The sequence below is a fragment of the Oncorhynchus clarkii genome, chromosome 28, assembly GCF_045791955.1.
Source record: "Oncorhynchus clarkii lewisi isolate Uvic-CL-2024 chromosome 28, UVic_Ocla_1.0, whole genome shotgun sequence".
Taxonomy (NCBI): domain Eukaryota; kingdom Metazoa; phylum Chordata; class Actinopteri; order Salmoniformes; family Salmonidae; genus Oncorhynchus; species Oncorhynchus clarkii.
In genome coordinates, this window is record NC_092174.1 from 37,865,810 (window position 1) to 37,880,613 (window position 14,804).

The 14,804-nt window shown below is 45.8% G+C and overlaps 1 protein-coding gene across 1 annotated transcript; it reads right to left on the bottom strand.

Moving 5' to 3' along the window:
• Positions 1 to 766: 766 nt before the first annotated feature.
• Positions 767 to 10,418, bottom strand: LOC139387013 (cholinergic receptor, nicotinic, gamma). Its single transcript, XM_071132962.1, has 12 exons — positions 10,191 to 10,418; positions 7,929 to 8,068; positions 7,786 to 7,830; positions 7,537 to 7,661; positions 7,235 to 7,390; positions 6,437 to 6,534; positions 5,895 to 6,095; positions 5,359 to 5,473; positions 4,480 to 4,594; positions 3,704 to 3,977; positions 2,331 to 2,464; positions 767 to 2,191 (listed from the first exon to the last, which is right to left on the bottom strand). The coding sequence occupies exons 1-12, from the start codon at positions 10,255 to 10,257 to the stop codon at positions 1,967 to 1,969; spliced, it is 1,695 nt and encodes a 564-aa protein (XP_070989063.1). The 5' UTR covers positions 10,258 to 10,418; the 3' UTR covers positions 767 to 1,966.
• Positions 10,419 to 14,804: the final 4,386 nt, after the last annotated feature.

The window sequence follows — 14,804 nt, forward strand, 5'->3', positions numbered from 1 at the left end:
GGATATAGATACTTTTGTATCTGTTTCCTCCAGCATCTTCACACGGTCCTTTGCTGTTGTTCTGGGATTGATTTGCACTTTTCGCACCAAAGTACATTCATCTCTAGGAGACAGAACGCATCTCCTTCCTGAGCAGTATGGCGGTTGCGTGGTCCCATGGTGTTTATACTTGCGTACTATTGTTTGTGCAGATTAACGTGGTACCTTTGTTTGGAAATTGCTCCCAAGGATGAACCAGACTTGTGGAGTTCAACAGCCATGACAACAGCCATGACATCATTTTGGGGAATTTTCCAAGCTGTTTAAAGGCACAGTCAACTTTGTGTATGTAAACTTCTGACCCACTGGAATTGTGATACAGTGAAGTATACGTGAAATAATCTGTCTGTTAACAGGTGTTGGAAAAATTACTTGTGTCATGCACAAAGTAGATGTCCTAACCAACTTGCCAAAACTATAGTTTGTTAACAAGACATTTGTGGAGTGGTTGAAAAACGAGGTTTAATGACTCCAACCTATGTGTATGTAAACTTCCGACTTCAACTGTATATGTTATACCTAAAGGGGTCCTCAAATAGCTAAATGATTCATGGTATGATCATCTTAAAACAATTCCAGCTTTTTAAATGTTGCCATTTGTCAAGCACTTACCCTCTGAGGTCCACTCCCTGGCATCTCTTGATTGAAGTTAGTGGCTAGCAAGCAAGCAGCTGTGTTTTTCAAACAGGGGGGGACGACGACTCTTTCTCACACCCATACTACCAAAAGTTGCTATACCTTTACTTTTAATGAAACAAAGTTAATCTTCAAACAAAACAAAAAAAACATGTGTATGATCAACAATCTGGAAAAGAGAACACTGTGTTTGCTGATTAATATCAAAATCACAACTAAATTAACTATCTTACAAAAAACATGATGGATGATGGTTGCCCAGCATGGTCTCATAGACTAGACGTAACATAGTAAATGTAAATCCGGGACACTCAAATTAATATGATATGTTATGTTCGGTATGTTTACATAAGATTGAAAGTAACTTAAGTAGGATGGTTGGTCGGGGTGGATGAGTAGACGTATAATGCGAAGGTCTAGCAAACTAAAGGTTGTATGTTTGAATCTTATCACATACAACTTTAGCATTTCGTCTAATTGCATCTTTACAACTACTTACTACCTTTTAGCTACTGTGTAACTACTTAGCACGTTAGCTTAACTTTAATCCTAATCTTAACCCTAACACCTAGCCAAGCTAACGTTAGCCACCTAGCTAACATTAGCCACCTAGCTAACGTTAACATTTGCCACCTAGCCAATGTTAGCGTTAGCCACCTAGCTAACGTTAACATTTTCCACCTAGCCAACGTTAGCGTTAGCCACCTAGCTAATGTTAGTAACAACAAATTGTAATTCGTAACATATATGTTTTGAAATCCGTAACATATTGTACAAATTGTAATTCGTAACATATTATATAAAATGGATGATGGACATCCACAAATGAATTCATACCTTAAGAAACGTAACATATCATACTAATTGGAGTGTACCAGATTTACATTTATTAGGTTACGTCTACCCCTGAGTCCGGGTTGGGTTGCCTTGAAGAAAGTAAACATAACAGTGTGATAAAACTTTAGCATATTACTCAAAAATACCACCTTCAACCATTTCTCTGAAACACACATATCATACAAGGCATCAGTGCGTATGGTCAAGCATATCCCTTTGTAATTCGTATGGACATCTATAATCCACCGTCAAAATCTTTGTTGTCTCACTGAATGAGTAAACTCATAAACTGCAAAACCTGTGACAGACCCACATGGTTTAGTTTCAGTCTCAGACCACCAATACATACATAATCAAAGATCTCTCAAAGCTTTCTGCAGCCACAATAACCTGTGCTAAAACCCATTCCTTTCTAGGGCCATTTTCAGACCTCTTCCTGGTTTATGGACATTTCTCAACCCAGTAGATTTTCACCAGTGTCATTCCCAGTGGGATCGGTGATGTTATTCCCTAACGGAGGAAGGTACTTCCTGGGATCACCAGGGAAAGGTACGGAGGGGGGCTGGTTGAAATGCCCCATCAGGAAGATTCCGATGGTGCCCATGAAGAACGACAGCGCCATGGCGATGAAGCACACCCTGTCAATCACCCGGCCAACCAGGAACCACTCCTCATTCTCCTGTTGTGGTATCAGAGGTACAGGTCAGAGGGGAGACTCACTCTAAATGTTGGGAAATCAGTTTCCTTTCAGTAATGTTCTGGCACAAAATGGTAACTGTGCATCACCCAGGTGGGTGAAACACATTTGGGAGACTCACACTGTCAAAGTTGTTTTGTTGCCTGGCACTCTTGGCAATATGTTTGCAGGATTCCACACACTGGCGTACCTCCGGTGAGGCCTGGGCCAGGCTGGTCCCCAGGTCTTGTGCCGTACTCCCCTCAAGATTGTTATCTAGGGTCAAAGGTTAAAACAGAGAATTAACCTATACAAATTTCTTGCAATTTTCTCGCAGCTAAGATTGAAAATATGGTAACACTTTACATTAAACTGCCCTTATTATTGTGTAATTACACTGTACTTACAGCAGCAAACCTATCCCTAGCTTCATGTCCAGCTGCTGGTTCAACCCTAACCCTAGCCTCATGTCCAGCTGCTGGTTCAACCCTATCCCTAGCTTCATGTCCAGCTGCTGGTTCAACCCTAACCCTAGCCTCATGTCCAGCTGCTGGTTCAACCCTAACCCTAGCTTCATGTCCAGCTGCTGGTTCAACCCTAACCCTAGTCTCATGTCCAGCTGCTGGTTCAACCCTAACCCTAGCTTCATGTCCAGCTGCTGGTTCAACCCTAACCCTAGCCTCATGTCCAGCTGCTGGTTCAACCCTAACCCTAGCCTCATGTCCAGCTGCTGGTTCAACCCTAACCCTAGCCTCATGTCCAGCTGCTGGTTCAACCCTAACCCTAGCCTCATGTCCAGCTGCTGGTTCAACCCTATCCCTAGCTTCATGTCCAGCTGCTGGTTCAAACCTAACCCTAGCCTCATGTCCAGCTGCTGGTTCAACCCTAACCCTAGCCTCATGTCCAGCTGCTGGTTCAACTCTAACCCTAGCCTCATGTCCAGCTGCTGGTTCAACCCTATCCCTAGCCTCATGTCCAGCTGCTGGTTCAACCCTAACCCTAGCCTCATGTCCAGCTGCTGGTTCAACCCCAACCCTAGCCTCATGTCCAGCTGCTGGTTCAACCCTAACCCTAGCCTCATGTCCAGCTGCTGGTTCAACCCTATCCCTAGCTTCATGTCCAGCTGCTGGTTCAAACCTAACCCTAGCCTCATGTCCAGCTGCTGGTTCAACCCTAACCCTAGCCTCATGTCCAGCTGCTGGTTCAACCCTATCCCTAGCCTCATGTCCAGCTGCTGGTTCAACCCTAACCCTAGCCTCATGTCCAGCTGCTGGTTCAACCCCAACCCTAGCCTCATGTCCAGCTGCTGGTTAAACCCTAACCCTAGCCTCATGTCCAGCTGCTGGTTCAACCTTAACCCTAGCCTCATGTCCAGCTGCTGGTTCAACCCTAACCCTAGCCTCATGTCCAGCTGCTGGTTCAAACCTAACCCTTATCCTAACCCTTATCCTCATCCTAAGTGGAGGGTAAGTACAGTGTGAACAAAAAATCTATTCTATGTGTAACCCTACTCACAGATCTTCTCCAGTGCAGATTTCATGAGGCCGTCTCTCTCTCTGAGCCTGGAGAACATGAGTTCAGACCGGGCCGTCTTCATGACGTATTCCTCTGCCTTGATGATGAGTCCTAGGGAGCTGCGCCGCCGGCCGGGGACTAGGAATATGTTACTCCCACTGTCGGTACTGTGACTGTGACCATTACCGGTTCCATCACTGAGGTCACAGTCCTCAGACGGTGTCCACGGTCGCATCTGCATCCTCAGCAGCCGAGGCAGGATGTTCAGCAGGACCTGAGGTCAACATTGTCAAGGGTCAAAGGTCAACATCAGAGTTGGGTTAGGTAGCCTAGCGGTTAAGAGCATTGGGCCAATAACGAAAGGTCGCTGGTTTGAATCCCCTAGCATAAACTTTTGATGTGCCCTTGAGCAAGGCACATAAACCCAATTGCTCCTGTAAGTGGCTCTGGATAAGAGCGTCTGCTAAATTACAAAAATGTAAATATAATGGAAGATACTCAATTCAGGAAGTCTATTTATATATATACATAGATTACTTGTCCTTAGTTTATTGATACATCATTCAAATTAGATTTTTAAAAATCTATTAGTGAATTAGAATTTCAGTTTAATTCCTGAATTGACCTCATCCCTGGTCAACACTACCAGTCCAGATCAGCCAAACTTTCCCTTACGGCCTAACAAGCCATCCGGTAATGCAGAAGACCATATAAAACCACATTAGAGGCGTGGGACGCTTCTGACAAACTTGTTGGCCACAGTTTTAGAGTCTTACCTTCCTGACTTTATTGTTCATGATGTGTGTATTGGGGGATCTTAGAGACAGGTTCAGCACGATGACACAGTTCATTACTATGATGGTGGTCACGGACATGACAAACATCAGGTACCTACAAAACACATGAAGCCATTAAAGCTAAGGGTTACAGAAGTCAGGACTGCAGACAGGCTCTATAGATCTCTGTTACAGACCTCTATATAAGTGACCTGTTGTTATGTTGGACACCTACTGACAAAAAACTACGTTATTAAATATTTTGAATTTTTTTTGCAAAAATAAAGATTTAAGGAAATACAGGCAGGCACCACATTACTACAAGACAAAACAGCTCACTCAATCAAATATGATGGTCTATATAAGCCAGCTTTGATATAATAAAAAAAATATTGAAAAGGTAGTGAAATGGGGTAATGTCTTAGTGTGATGTGGGAAGAATCCAATACTCTTCCTTGTATGTGGTACAAATCATATTATTGTGGGAACATCTCCTCTAAGAGTATGAATTAAGCAGTTTGAGAAGGTTTGAATACTAAACAACCTGCTTACACATAGTTTGAATTACAATACCAACATAGCTACTGTAGTAGGTCAAAGCTGTGTGCTGGAAAACCTTGGTAGGGCATGGGTAAAGTACAGTAGGCATTGTGTGAATTTCCTTTCTTTTTATCGACTTCTCACTTAAAACATAGTTTTTTTTGTTTTTAATAGAATAACATATTAGAACTAGAAGGTCGTTTCCATTAAGAAAATTTGGTGACTTGCTTCCGCTCTTTATACGTATTTTTGTGGTAGTTGAATACATGTTTTAATTTTACTTAAAGGGAAGCAGTAAAATATAGTCTAAGTAAATGATATTAAAATAAGTGGTCCTACTTTCCGATGAGAGGAACAGTCTGGGAGGTTTCTGGGACCTTGTTGGCTATGAGGATGAGGAAGACAGTCTGGGCCAGGAGAATCATGATGGACACGGTGCACTTCTGACCCCCAGCTGACCAAAACCAACATCAGATCACAAGCACAGAGAGTCAATCAGTTGATGAAAATCTACATTTACATTGATATTTTACATCTACATTTTAAATTTACACTGATATTTTAGTAATTTATGCGGAGCGACATGCAGTTCATCATACTGTATGTACTGGGTTTCACAAGCATCTATAGGTGTATTAGAAGTGTTACCGGGTAGGTTAGGTGAATGTCTTGAGTGCAGACAATGAGTATGTGAGTGTGTGTGTGTGTGTGCGTGTGTGCGTGTGTGTGTGTGTGTGTGTCTGTGTGTGTGTGCGTGCGTGCGTGTGTGTGTTTGTGCATGAACGTGTGTGTGCGTGAACGTGGGTGTGCATACGTGTGTACATGTGTATGCGTCCGTGTGTGGGTGTGTGTGTGTGTGTCCATGCAGTCGTCACCTTTGGCAGGCAGGAAGTAGACGAGCAGGCCCAGGGATGAGATGAGGACACAGGGAACGATGATGTTGATGACGTAGAACAGAGGTTTCCTCTGGATCATCAGGAAGAACACCACTTCCTGGTACTCTAACTCATCTTTAGTGTAGCGCTGGTTAATCATCTTCTTAGCAGGCCTGTGTTTGATGATCCACTCTCCATTCTCTGACAACAGACGAGAGCCAGAGTTAATATGGATAGTGTCATGGCTCCCATGTATGCTGCCTAGAACATTATCCAATTCTGTCTAGAATGAGATAACGAGAGAAGGTTTTATATCCTCTTCAGTTCCCAGATGATGCAATAACTTTGTATTTGTTTTTAAGAAACAGAACCCAAATTGAATTGAACGTTTATTGACGATTCTATGAACATTTTTTGGTCTTGTTGTAAAATGGTCTCATGTTATCCTCTGTTCCCTAATGTTCCTTGTATTTTTCATACGCTCACAAAAAAACAAAACATAAATCAATCAAGGTGTTTGCGGCGTAGGGTTACTACAATACCAGTAAAAGCCTCAGGGTCGATCACCACCCACTCCACAGGCTGGTTGTCCTCCTCTGTGAGAACTAGTTCTATCTCGTTAGCGTTGTAGGTCTGGGAACTGAACACAGGGATAGAGGAAACAGTCATCCATAACCGTGAAACTAAAAACACAGAACACACTCCACTGACACACCAATAAGCTGCGTCTCATATTGACTAACTTGATGTTTTTTTATATTTGTGGTTTAATTGATTGGTTTCCCAGACCATTTTGCGTACACTTTGGGTTAGATTAAATCACTATTGTGGAAGATCCATGTTATAGCTCCACTGAAATTTAAAGGCAATGTTCCTGCGTTCGCAGAGACTGCATTCACAGTCAATTCTGCATGTGTCAGCAGAATCGGAAATGAACTTTACATTTTAACAGAGCTTTGCGATGCGGATTGAATCCAGCCTCTACTCAATTCTTTCAGATCTGCTGAAGGGGTACACAGTATAACGGCACAGGGAGGTTCAGGGCGAACTAGTCAGTTGCAACCAAAATGTCTAGTCTGCATTTAACCCAAACCCACTGAATCAAAAGAGGTGTTGGGGCTGCCTTAATCAACATCATTAGCACCCTGGAAGCAGTTGTTGTCAGGGGGTTAACTGCCTTGCTCAAGGGCAGAACGGCATTTTCCGTCTTGGGGATTCGAACCAGCAACCTTTTCAGGTAACTGGCCCAACGCTCTTAACCGCTAGGCTACCTGCAGCTGGTGGTTATATTCAGTTGAGATTAGTCATTAGTGGGGTGTGTGTGACTGTGACGCCCATACCGGAACACCATGGTGCAGTTCTGCCAGTCGAAGGGGAAGTAGTTGACGGTGATGGAGCAGGCGCTGCGATAGATGGCAGGAGGCAGCCAGTACACACAGCCACCAGGAGACACCAGGGCATTACAGTACATGGCTATCTCAAACTTTCCGTCTACACTTTGGAGAGAGAGAGCGAGAAAGGAGGGAGGTTATGTATGGGATCACATGTTTTGTCCTAACATGGATGCCGTTATCATGAATCTGCAGTGTTCCCTTGGCCAGCACGTTAAGTGATGATTTTACGTCATGCTTTCTAGACTCACTTGTTCTCCAGGATGATGTCAGGCAGCCAGATGCTCTTGGATGGGATCCTCATCTGGGAGGTGAGGTTTCCGTACAGGATAGACCTGGGAGATTGGTCCCACCTCAGCCTGTAGTCACACCATTTCTGACAATGGAAAAAGCAGATAACAAATATAATATGAAAGGAAACGAAGACAAAGAGTTGAGTGACATGGTGTGGTACTAAGCCACTGTGTGAGTGTTTAACCTGAGTTAACAAGGGATTTTACCATTTCAATCCAGACGCTGGTTGTAAGGGCTTCTTCCTTTTCATTCTAGGGATGGAAAGCAAGATGATCACACACACACACACACACACACACACACACACACACACACACACACACACACACACACACACACACACACTGACCAGGGAAATAAGGTTGGTGAGGGTCATCTTGACGGTGACCTGTGTGATGTCACCACTCTTCTCCATGGGCCGGACGTTCTTGTTGTAGCCTCTCATCAGGTCCTTGAACAGCTCCCCCTCCAGGTTCACCCCTGCTACTGCTGAGATACCATCAGAGACAAAATGATTGAGTGAGATAGAGAGAGACACATGGTGAGATACAATGAGAGACACCAAGTGGGTTACAGTGAGAGAGACAAATAGTGAGATAGAGGGAGATAAGGTGAGATAGATGGAGATAGAAAGAGATAGGGTGAGATAGAGGGAGATAGAGGGAGATAGAGTGAGTTATTAATACTTCAATAGGGGAACACACAAGGTTGGATGTCAGCTAAAACAACATGATATATACGAAAACATGTGGACACCCCTTCAAATGAGTGGATTCAGCTTTTTCAGCCACACCCGTTGATGGCAGCTGTATAAAATGAAGCACACAGCCATGCAATCTCCATAGACAAACATTGGCAGTAGAATGGCCTTACTGAAGAGCTCAGTGGCTTTCAATGTGGCACCGTCATAGGATGCCACCTTTCCAACAAGTCAGTTCGTCAAATTTCTGCCCTGCTAGAGCTTCCCCGGTCAACTGTAAATGTTGTTATTGTGAAGTGGACATGTCTAGGAGCACCAACGGCTCATCCCCAAAGTGGTAGGCCCCTCAAGCTCACAGTACGGGACAGCCGAGTGCGTGGCATGTAAAAATCACCTGTCCTCGGTTGCAAGACTCACTACCGAGTTTCAAACTGCCTCTGGAAGCAACATCAGCACAAGAACTGTTAGTCGGGAGCTTCATTAAATGAGTTTCCATGGCAGAGCAATGCAAGCGTCGGATGGTGTAAAGCTCGACGCCATTGGACTCTGGAGAAGTGGAAACGTGTTCTCTGGAGTGATGAATCCCACTTCACCATCTGGCAGCAAATTTCCTGCAGCAAATTATTCTTTCAATGTTATGTACAAACAGCTAAAATATGTATTTTATTCCAGCTTCAAAGACATAAAAAACAAACATTGTCAAGATATTCCAGGATATGCATATAATTGGTACCATTGGAAAGAAAACACTTTGCAGTTTGTAGAAATGTTAAAATAATGTAGGAGAATATAACACAATAGAAAATCCAAAGAAAAAAACAACCAGAATTTTAATTTTTTGAGAGACCGTGCTCTTACAATGGAAAGTATAAGGGCATACTGAATTCTAGCTCCCAGGATGCAATTCCTATGGTTTCCACAGGGGGTCAGCAGTCTATGTTCAAGGTTTCAGGCTTGTAACTTCCAAAACGAATAAGAGATATCAGTTTTAGTACAGGGACACAGTCTTGGAAATTTGTATTTGGGCACGCCATGAAGACAAGACGCACCTGCTAAAATTTCCTATTGTACATACTTCTTTCCGTAAGAAATATTATAGTTTGATTACATTTTAAGGTATCTGATGAGTAAATAGAAACGTATTTTGACTTGTTGAAACAAAGTTTAGGGGTAGATTTTTGCATTACTTTTTCTGCATGTTGAACGATTGGATTACTCAAATCGATGGCGCCAACTAAACAGACTTTTTTTATCTAACAAAACAACACTACATGTTATAGCTGGGACACTTTGGATGACAAATCAGAGGAAGATATTCCAAAAGTACGTGAATATTTTATCTCTATTTGTGAATTTATGAAACCTGTGCCGGTGTAAAAATATTTTGATGTGGGGCGCCATCCTCAAACAATTGCATGGCATGCTTTCGCTGTAATAGATACTGTAAATCGGACGGTACTGTTAAATTAACAATAATTTAAGCTTTCAACCGATATAAGACACTTGTATGTACCTAAATGTTTAATATCCATAATTTTTATGATTATTTATTTGAATTGCGCACCCTCCAGTTTCACCCGGAAGTTGTCCCGCTGGCGGGAGGCCCCAGCTTAAGAAGTTTTTAATCAAAAGGGCCTTTTTTTTTTTGATCATACAAAAATAGCTAAACTAGTTTTAATAGTTTATTCTGTTCTCTAGGTACATTTTTAAATCATGCAAAACATTTGTGCCATTTTGAAGCGTATGTATAAAGCTTTAAACTCATCGTCATAATGCTTCTGCCAACCGCTCAGAAAGCCAAGCTACACATCCCATACCCTGACATTCCACCAAATACCAATAAAATACCAATTGAAATACCTCTAGAAATTAGCCATGCTTATACAGTAAAGTGGAAGCTAACATTCTTACCAGTAGTGAAGATGAAGAGAAATATCCATAGACCGAGTGGTAGAAAGCGTTGAGATCCTGCCGCCATCTCTGGGACTGAGATTATTGTTTCACACCGACACTACTCTTTAGGTTTGGCTGCCACCTGGACAAGGGATGAGGGGTGATGTGTGGTGTGTGTGTGTGTGTGTGTGTGTGTGTGTGTGTGTGTGTGTGTGTGTGTGTGTGTGTGTGTGTGTGTGTGTGTGTGTGTGAGGTGGTCAGGGTTGTGTCAGTTTCAGGGGAGGGTTTACTGTCTTATGGCCCTAAAAGTATTTCTGGAGCGCCACACTCCTACTGTCCAACCCAGGACTGCATTGTCAGCTGTCACAACGCATGCACGCACACACGCACACACACACACACACACACACACAAACACACACACACACACACACACACACACACACACACATGGCACTGGAATGTGTAGCGACCCTTTTACGTGCTCCTTACCCATTATTTAATGTTGTGTTTTTTTACACTGATCGTAACTTTTTTTGTACATAAAGTTATCGCCATCGGTTCCTATGACCGAAAAGAACAGCGATCACTAACCTCGATTTGTATGAAGATTTCCACTTCAAAGATTCCGAGGCACAGGATGTACTGCTCACCCCGGACCAGGCCCTCATCCCCAATACTCGGAAGAGAAAGATACGGCGATATAGAGGTCAACGTGGGGGCACCCTGATGAAACTACGATATAGAGGTCGACGTGGGGGCACCCTGATGAAACTACGATATAGAGGTCGACGTGGGGGTACCCTGATGAAACTACGATATAGAGGTCGACGTGGGGGTACCCTGATGAAACTACGATATAGAGGTCGACGTGAGGGTACCCTGATGAAACTACGATATAGAGGTCGACGTGGGGGTACCCTGATGAAACTACGATATAGAGGTCAACGTGGGGGCACCCTGATGAAACTACGATATAGAGGTCCACGTGGGGGCACCCTGATGAAACTATGATGTAGAGGTCGACGTGGGGGCACCCTGATGAAACTACGATATAGAGGTCAACGTGGGGGCACCCTGATGAAACTATGATATAGAGGTCAACGTGGGGGCACCCCGATGAAACTATGATATAGAGGTCGACGTGGGGGCACCCTGATGAAACTACGATATAGAGGTCGACGTGGGGGCACCCTGATGAAATTATGATATAGAGGTCAACGTGGGGGCACCCCGATGAAACTATGATATAGAGGTCGACGTGGGGGCACCCTGATGAAACTACGATATAGAGGTCAAAGTGGGGGCACCCTGATGAAACTATGATATAGAGGTTGACGTGGGGGCACCCTGATGAAACTACAATATAGAGGTCGACGTGGGGGCACCCCGATTAAACTATGATATAGAGGTCAGCGTGGGGGCACGCTGCTGAAACTATGATATAGAGGTCAACGTGGGAGCACCCACAACTTTGTCGACGAGTAAATAAACCGTCTCTACCCTCTGTTCTACTGGTGAATCGACAATCACTGGAGAACTAACTGGATGAGCTCTGTTCGAGACTATCCTGTCAATGGGACCTGAAAACTGTAATATCCTATGCTTCTCAGAAACTTGGCTGAACAAGGACATGGATAATATACAACTAGTTGTTTTTTCTATGCATCGGCAGGATAGAACGACAGTGTCAGGTACGCTCAATGAGGTAGTGTGTGTCTCCTTGATAACAACAGCTGATGTGCGATCTTTAATATTAAGGAGTTCTCGAGGTTCTGCTCACCGGAGTTAGAATACTTCATGTTAAGCTGTAGAACATAATATTTACCCTGTGAGTTTTCATGGATATTTTTCATAGCTGCCTGTTTACCAGACCAATTCTCAATCCATTAAATGTATTTGTAAAACCCTTTTTAAGGTGCTTATACAGAAATCGAGCCTAAAATCCCAGAGAGCAAGCAATGAGATGTAGAAGCACGGTGGCTAGGAAAAACTGATAGCACCTAGCCATCATGAGGCGACCGACAGCAACTAGCCATCATGAGGCGACAGCAGCTAGCCATCATGAGGCAACAGCAGCTAGCTGTCATGAGGTGACAGCAACTAGCCGTTATGAGGCGACAGCAGCTAGCCATCATGAGGCAACAGCAGCTAGCTGTCATGAGGTGACAGCAACTAGCCGTCATGAGGCGACAGCAACTAGCTGTCATGAGGCGACAGCAACTACTGTAGCTGTCATGATTTGACAGCAACTAGCCGTCATGAGGCGACCGACAGCAGGTAACCCTCATGAGGTGACAGCAAGTGCTGTAGCCGTCATGAGATGACAGCAGCTAGCCATGAGGCGACAGCAACTTGCCGTCATGAGGCGACAGCAGCTAGCCGTCATGAGGCGACAACAACTAGCCGTCATGAGGTGTCAGCAACTACTGTAGCCATCATGAGATGACAGCAGCTAGCCATCATGAGGCGACAGCAACTAGCCGTCATGAGGCGACAGCAGCTAGCCGTCATGAGGCGACAACAACTAGCCGTCATAAGGTGACAGCAACTAGCCGTCATGAGGCGACCGACAGCAGCTAGCAGTCATGAGGCAACAGCAATTAGCCGTCATGTGATGACAGCAGCTAGCCATGAGGCAACAGCAGCTAGCCAAGAGGCGACACAACTAGCCGTCATGAGGCGACCGACAGCAGCTAGCCGTTATGAGGTGACGGCAACTACTGTAGCCGTCATGAGATGACAGCAGCTAGCCGTCATGAGGCGACAGCAGCTAGCCGTCATGAGGCGACCGACAGCAGCTAGCCGTCATGAGGCAACAGCAATTAGCCGTCATGAGGCGACAGCAGCTAGCCGTCATGAGGCGACAGCAACTAGCCGTCATGAGGCGACAGCAACTAGCCATGAGGCGACCGTAACTAGCAGTCATGAGGCGACCGACAGCAACTAGCAGTCATGAGGCGACCGCAACTAGCAGTCATGAGGCGACAGCAGCTAGCTGTCATGAGCCGACAGCAACTAGTCGTCATGATTCGTCCGACAGCAGCTATCCGTCATGAGGCGACAGCAACTACTGTAGCCGTCATGAGATGACAGCAGCTAGCCATGAGGCGACACAACTAGCCGTCATGAGATGACAGCAGCTAGCCGTCATGAGATGATAGCAGCTAGCCGTCATGAGGCGACAGCAGCTAGCTGTCATGAGGCGACAGCAGCTAGCCGTCATGAGGCGACCGACAGCAGCTAGCCGTCATGAGGCAACAGCAATTAGCCATCATGAGGCGACAGCAGCTAGCCGTCATGAGGCGACAGCAACTAGCCGTCATGAGGCGACAGCAACTAGCCATGAGGCGACCGTAACTAGCAGTCATGAGGCGACCGACAGCAACTAGCAGTCATGAGGCGACCGCAACTAGCAGTCATGAGGCGACAGCAGCTAGCTGTCATGAGCCGACAGCAACTAGCCGTCATGAGGAGTCCGACAGCAGCTATCCGTCAAGAGGTGACAGCAACTACTGTAGCCGTCATGAGATGACAGCAGCTAGCCATGAGGCGACAGCAACTAGCCGTCATGAGGCGACAGCAACTAGCCGTCATGAGTCGACCGACAGCAACTAGCCGTCATGAGGCGACAGCAACTAGCCGTCATGAGTCGACCGACAGCAACTAGCCGTCATGAGGTGACAGCAACTAGCCGTCATGAGGCGACAGCAACTACTGTAGCCGTCATGAGATGACAGCAACTAGCCGTCATGAGGCGACTGACAGCAGCTAGCCGTCATGAGGTGACAGCAACTACTGTAGCCGTCATGAGATGACAGCAACTAGCCGCCATGAGGCGACAGCAACTAGCCGTCATGAGGCGACCGACAGCAGCTAGCCGTTATGAGGTGACGGCAACTACTGTAGCCGTCATGAGATGACAGCAGCTAGCCGTCATGAGGCGACAGCAGCTAGCCGTCATGAGGCGACCGACAGCAGCTAGCCGTCATGAGGCAACAGCAATTAGCCGTCATGAGGCGACAGCAGCTAGCCGTCATGAGGCGACAGCAACTAGCCGTCATGAGGCGACAGCAACTAGCCATGAGGCGACTGTAACTAGCAGTCATGAGGCGACCGACAGCAACTAGCAGTCATGAGGCGACAGCAACTAGCCGTCATGAGGCGACAGCAACTAGCCATGAGGCGACCGTAACTAGCAGTCATGAGGCGACCGACAGCAGCTAGCCGTCATGAGGTGACAGCAATTAGCCGTCATGAGATGACAGCAGCTAGCCATGAGACGACAGCAACTAGCCGTCATGAGTCGACCGACAGCAACTAGCCGTCATGAGGTGACAGCAACTAGCCGTCATGAGGCGACAGCAACTAGCCGTCATGAGGCGACAGCAACTAGCCGTCATGAGTCGACCGACAGCAACTAGCCGTCATGAGGTGACAGCAACTAGCCGTCATGAGGCAACAGCAACTAGCCGTCATGAGGCGACAGCAACTAGCCGTCATGAGTCGACCGACAGCAACTAGCCGTCATGAGGTGACAGCAACTAGCCGTCATGAGGCGACAGCAACTAGCCGTCATGAGTCGACCGACAGCAGCTGTCATGAGGCGACAGCAACTAGCCGTCATGAGGC

What these genes read in the sequence shown, in the direction of transcription:
- LOC139387013 (XM_071132962.1), bottom strand. Translation starts at nt 10,257, where the DNA reads ATGGCGGCAGGATCTCAACGCTTTCTACCACTCGGTCTATGGATATTT. An exon ending in TCACCAACCTTATTTCCCTG is followed by an intron (nt 7,831 to 7,928) that starts GTCAGTGTGTGT and finishes TTCCATCCCTAG; the next exon opens with AATGAAAAGGAAGAAGCCCT. An exon ending in AACAAAACAACTTTGACAGT is followed by an intron (nt 2,192 to 2,330) that starts GTGAGTCTCCCA and finishes ATACCACAACAG; the next exon opens with GAGAATGAGGAGTGGTTCCT.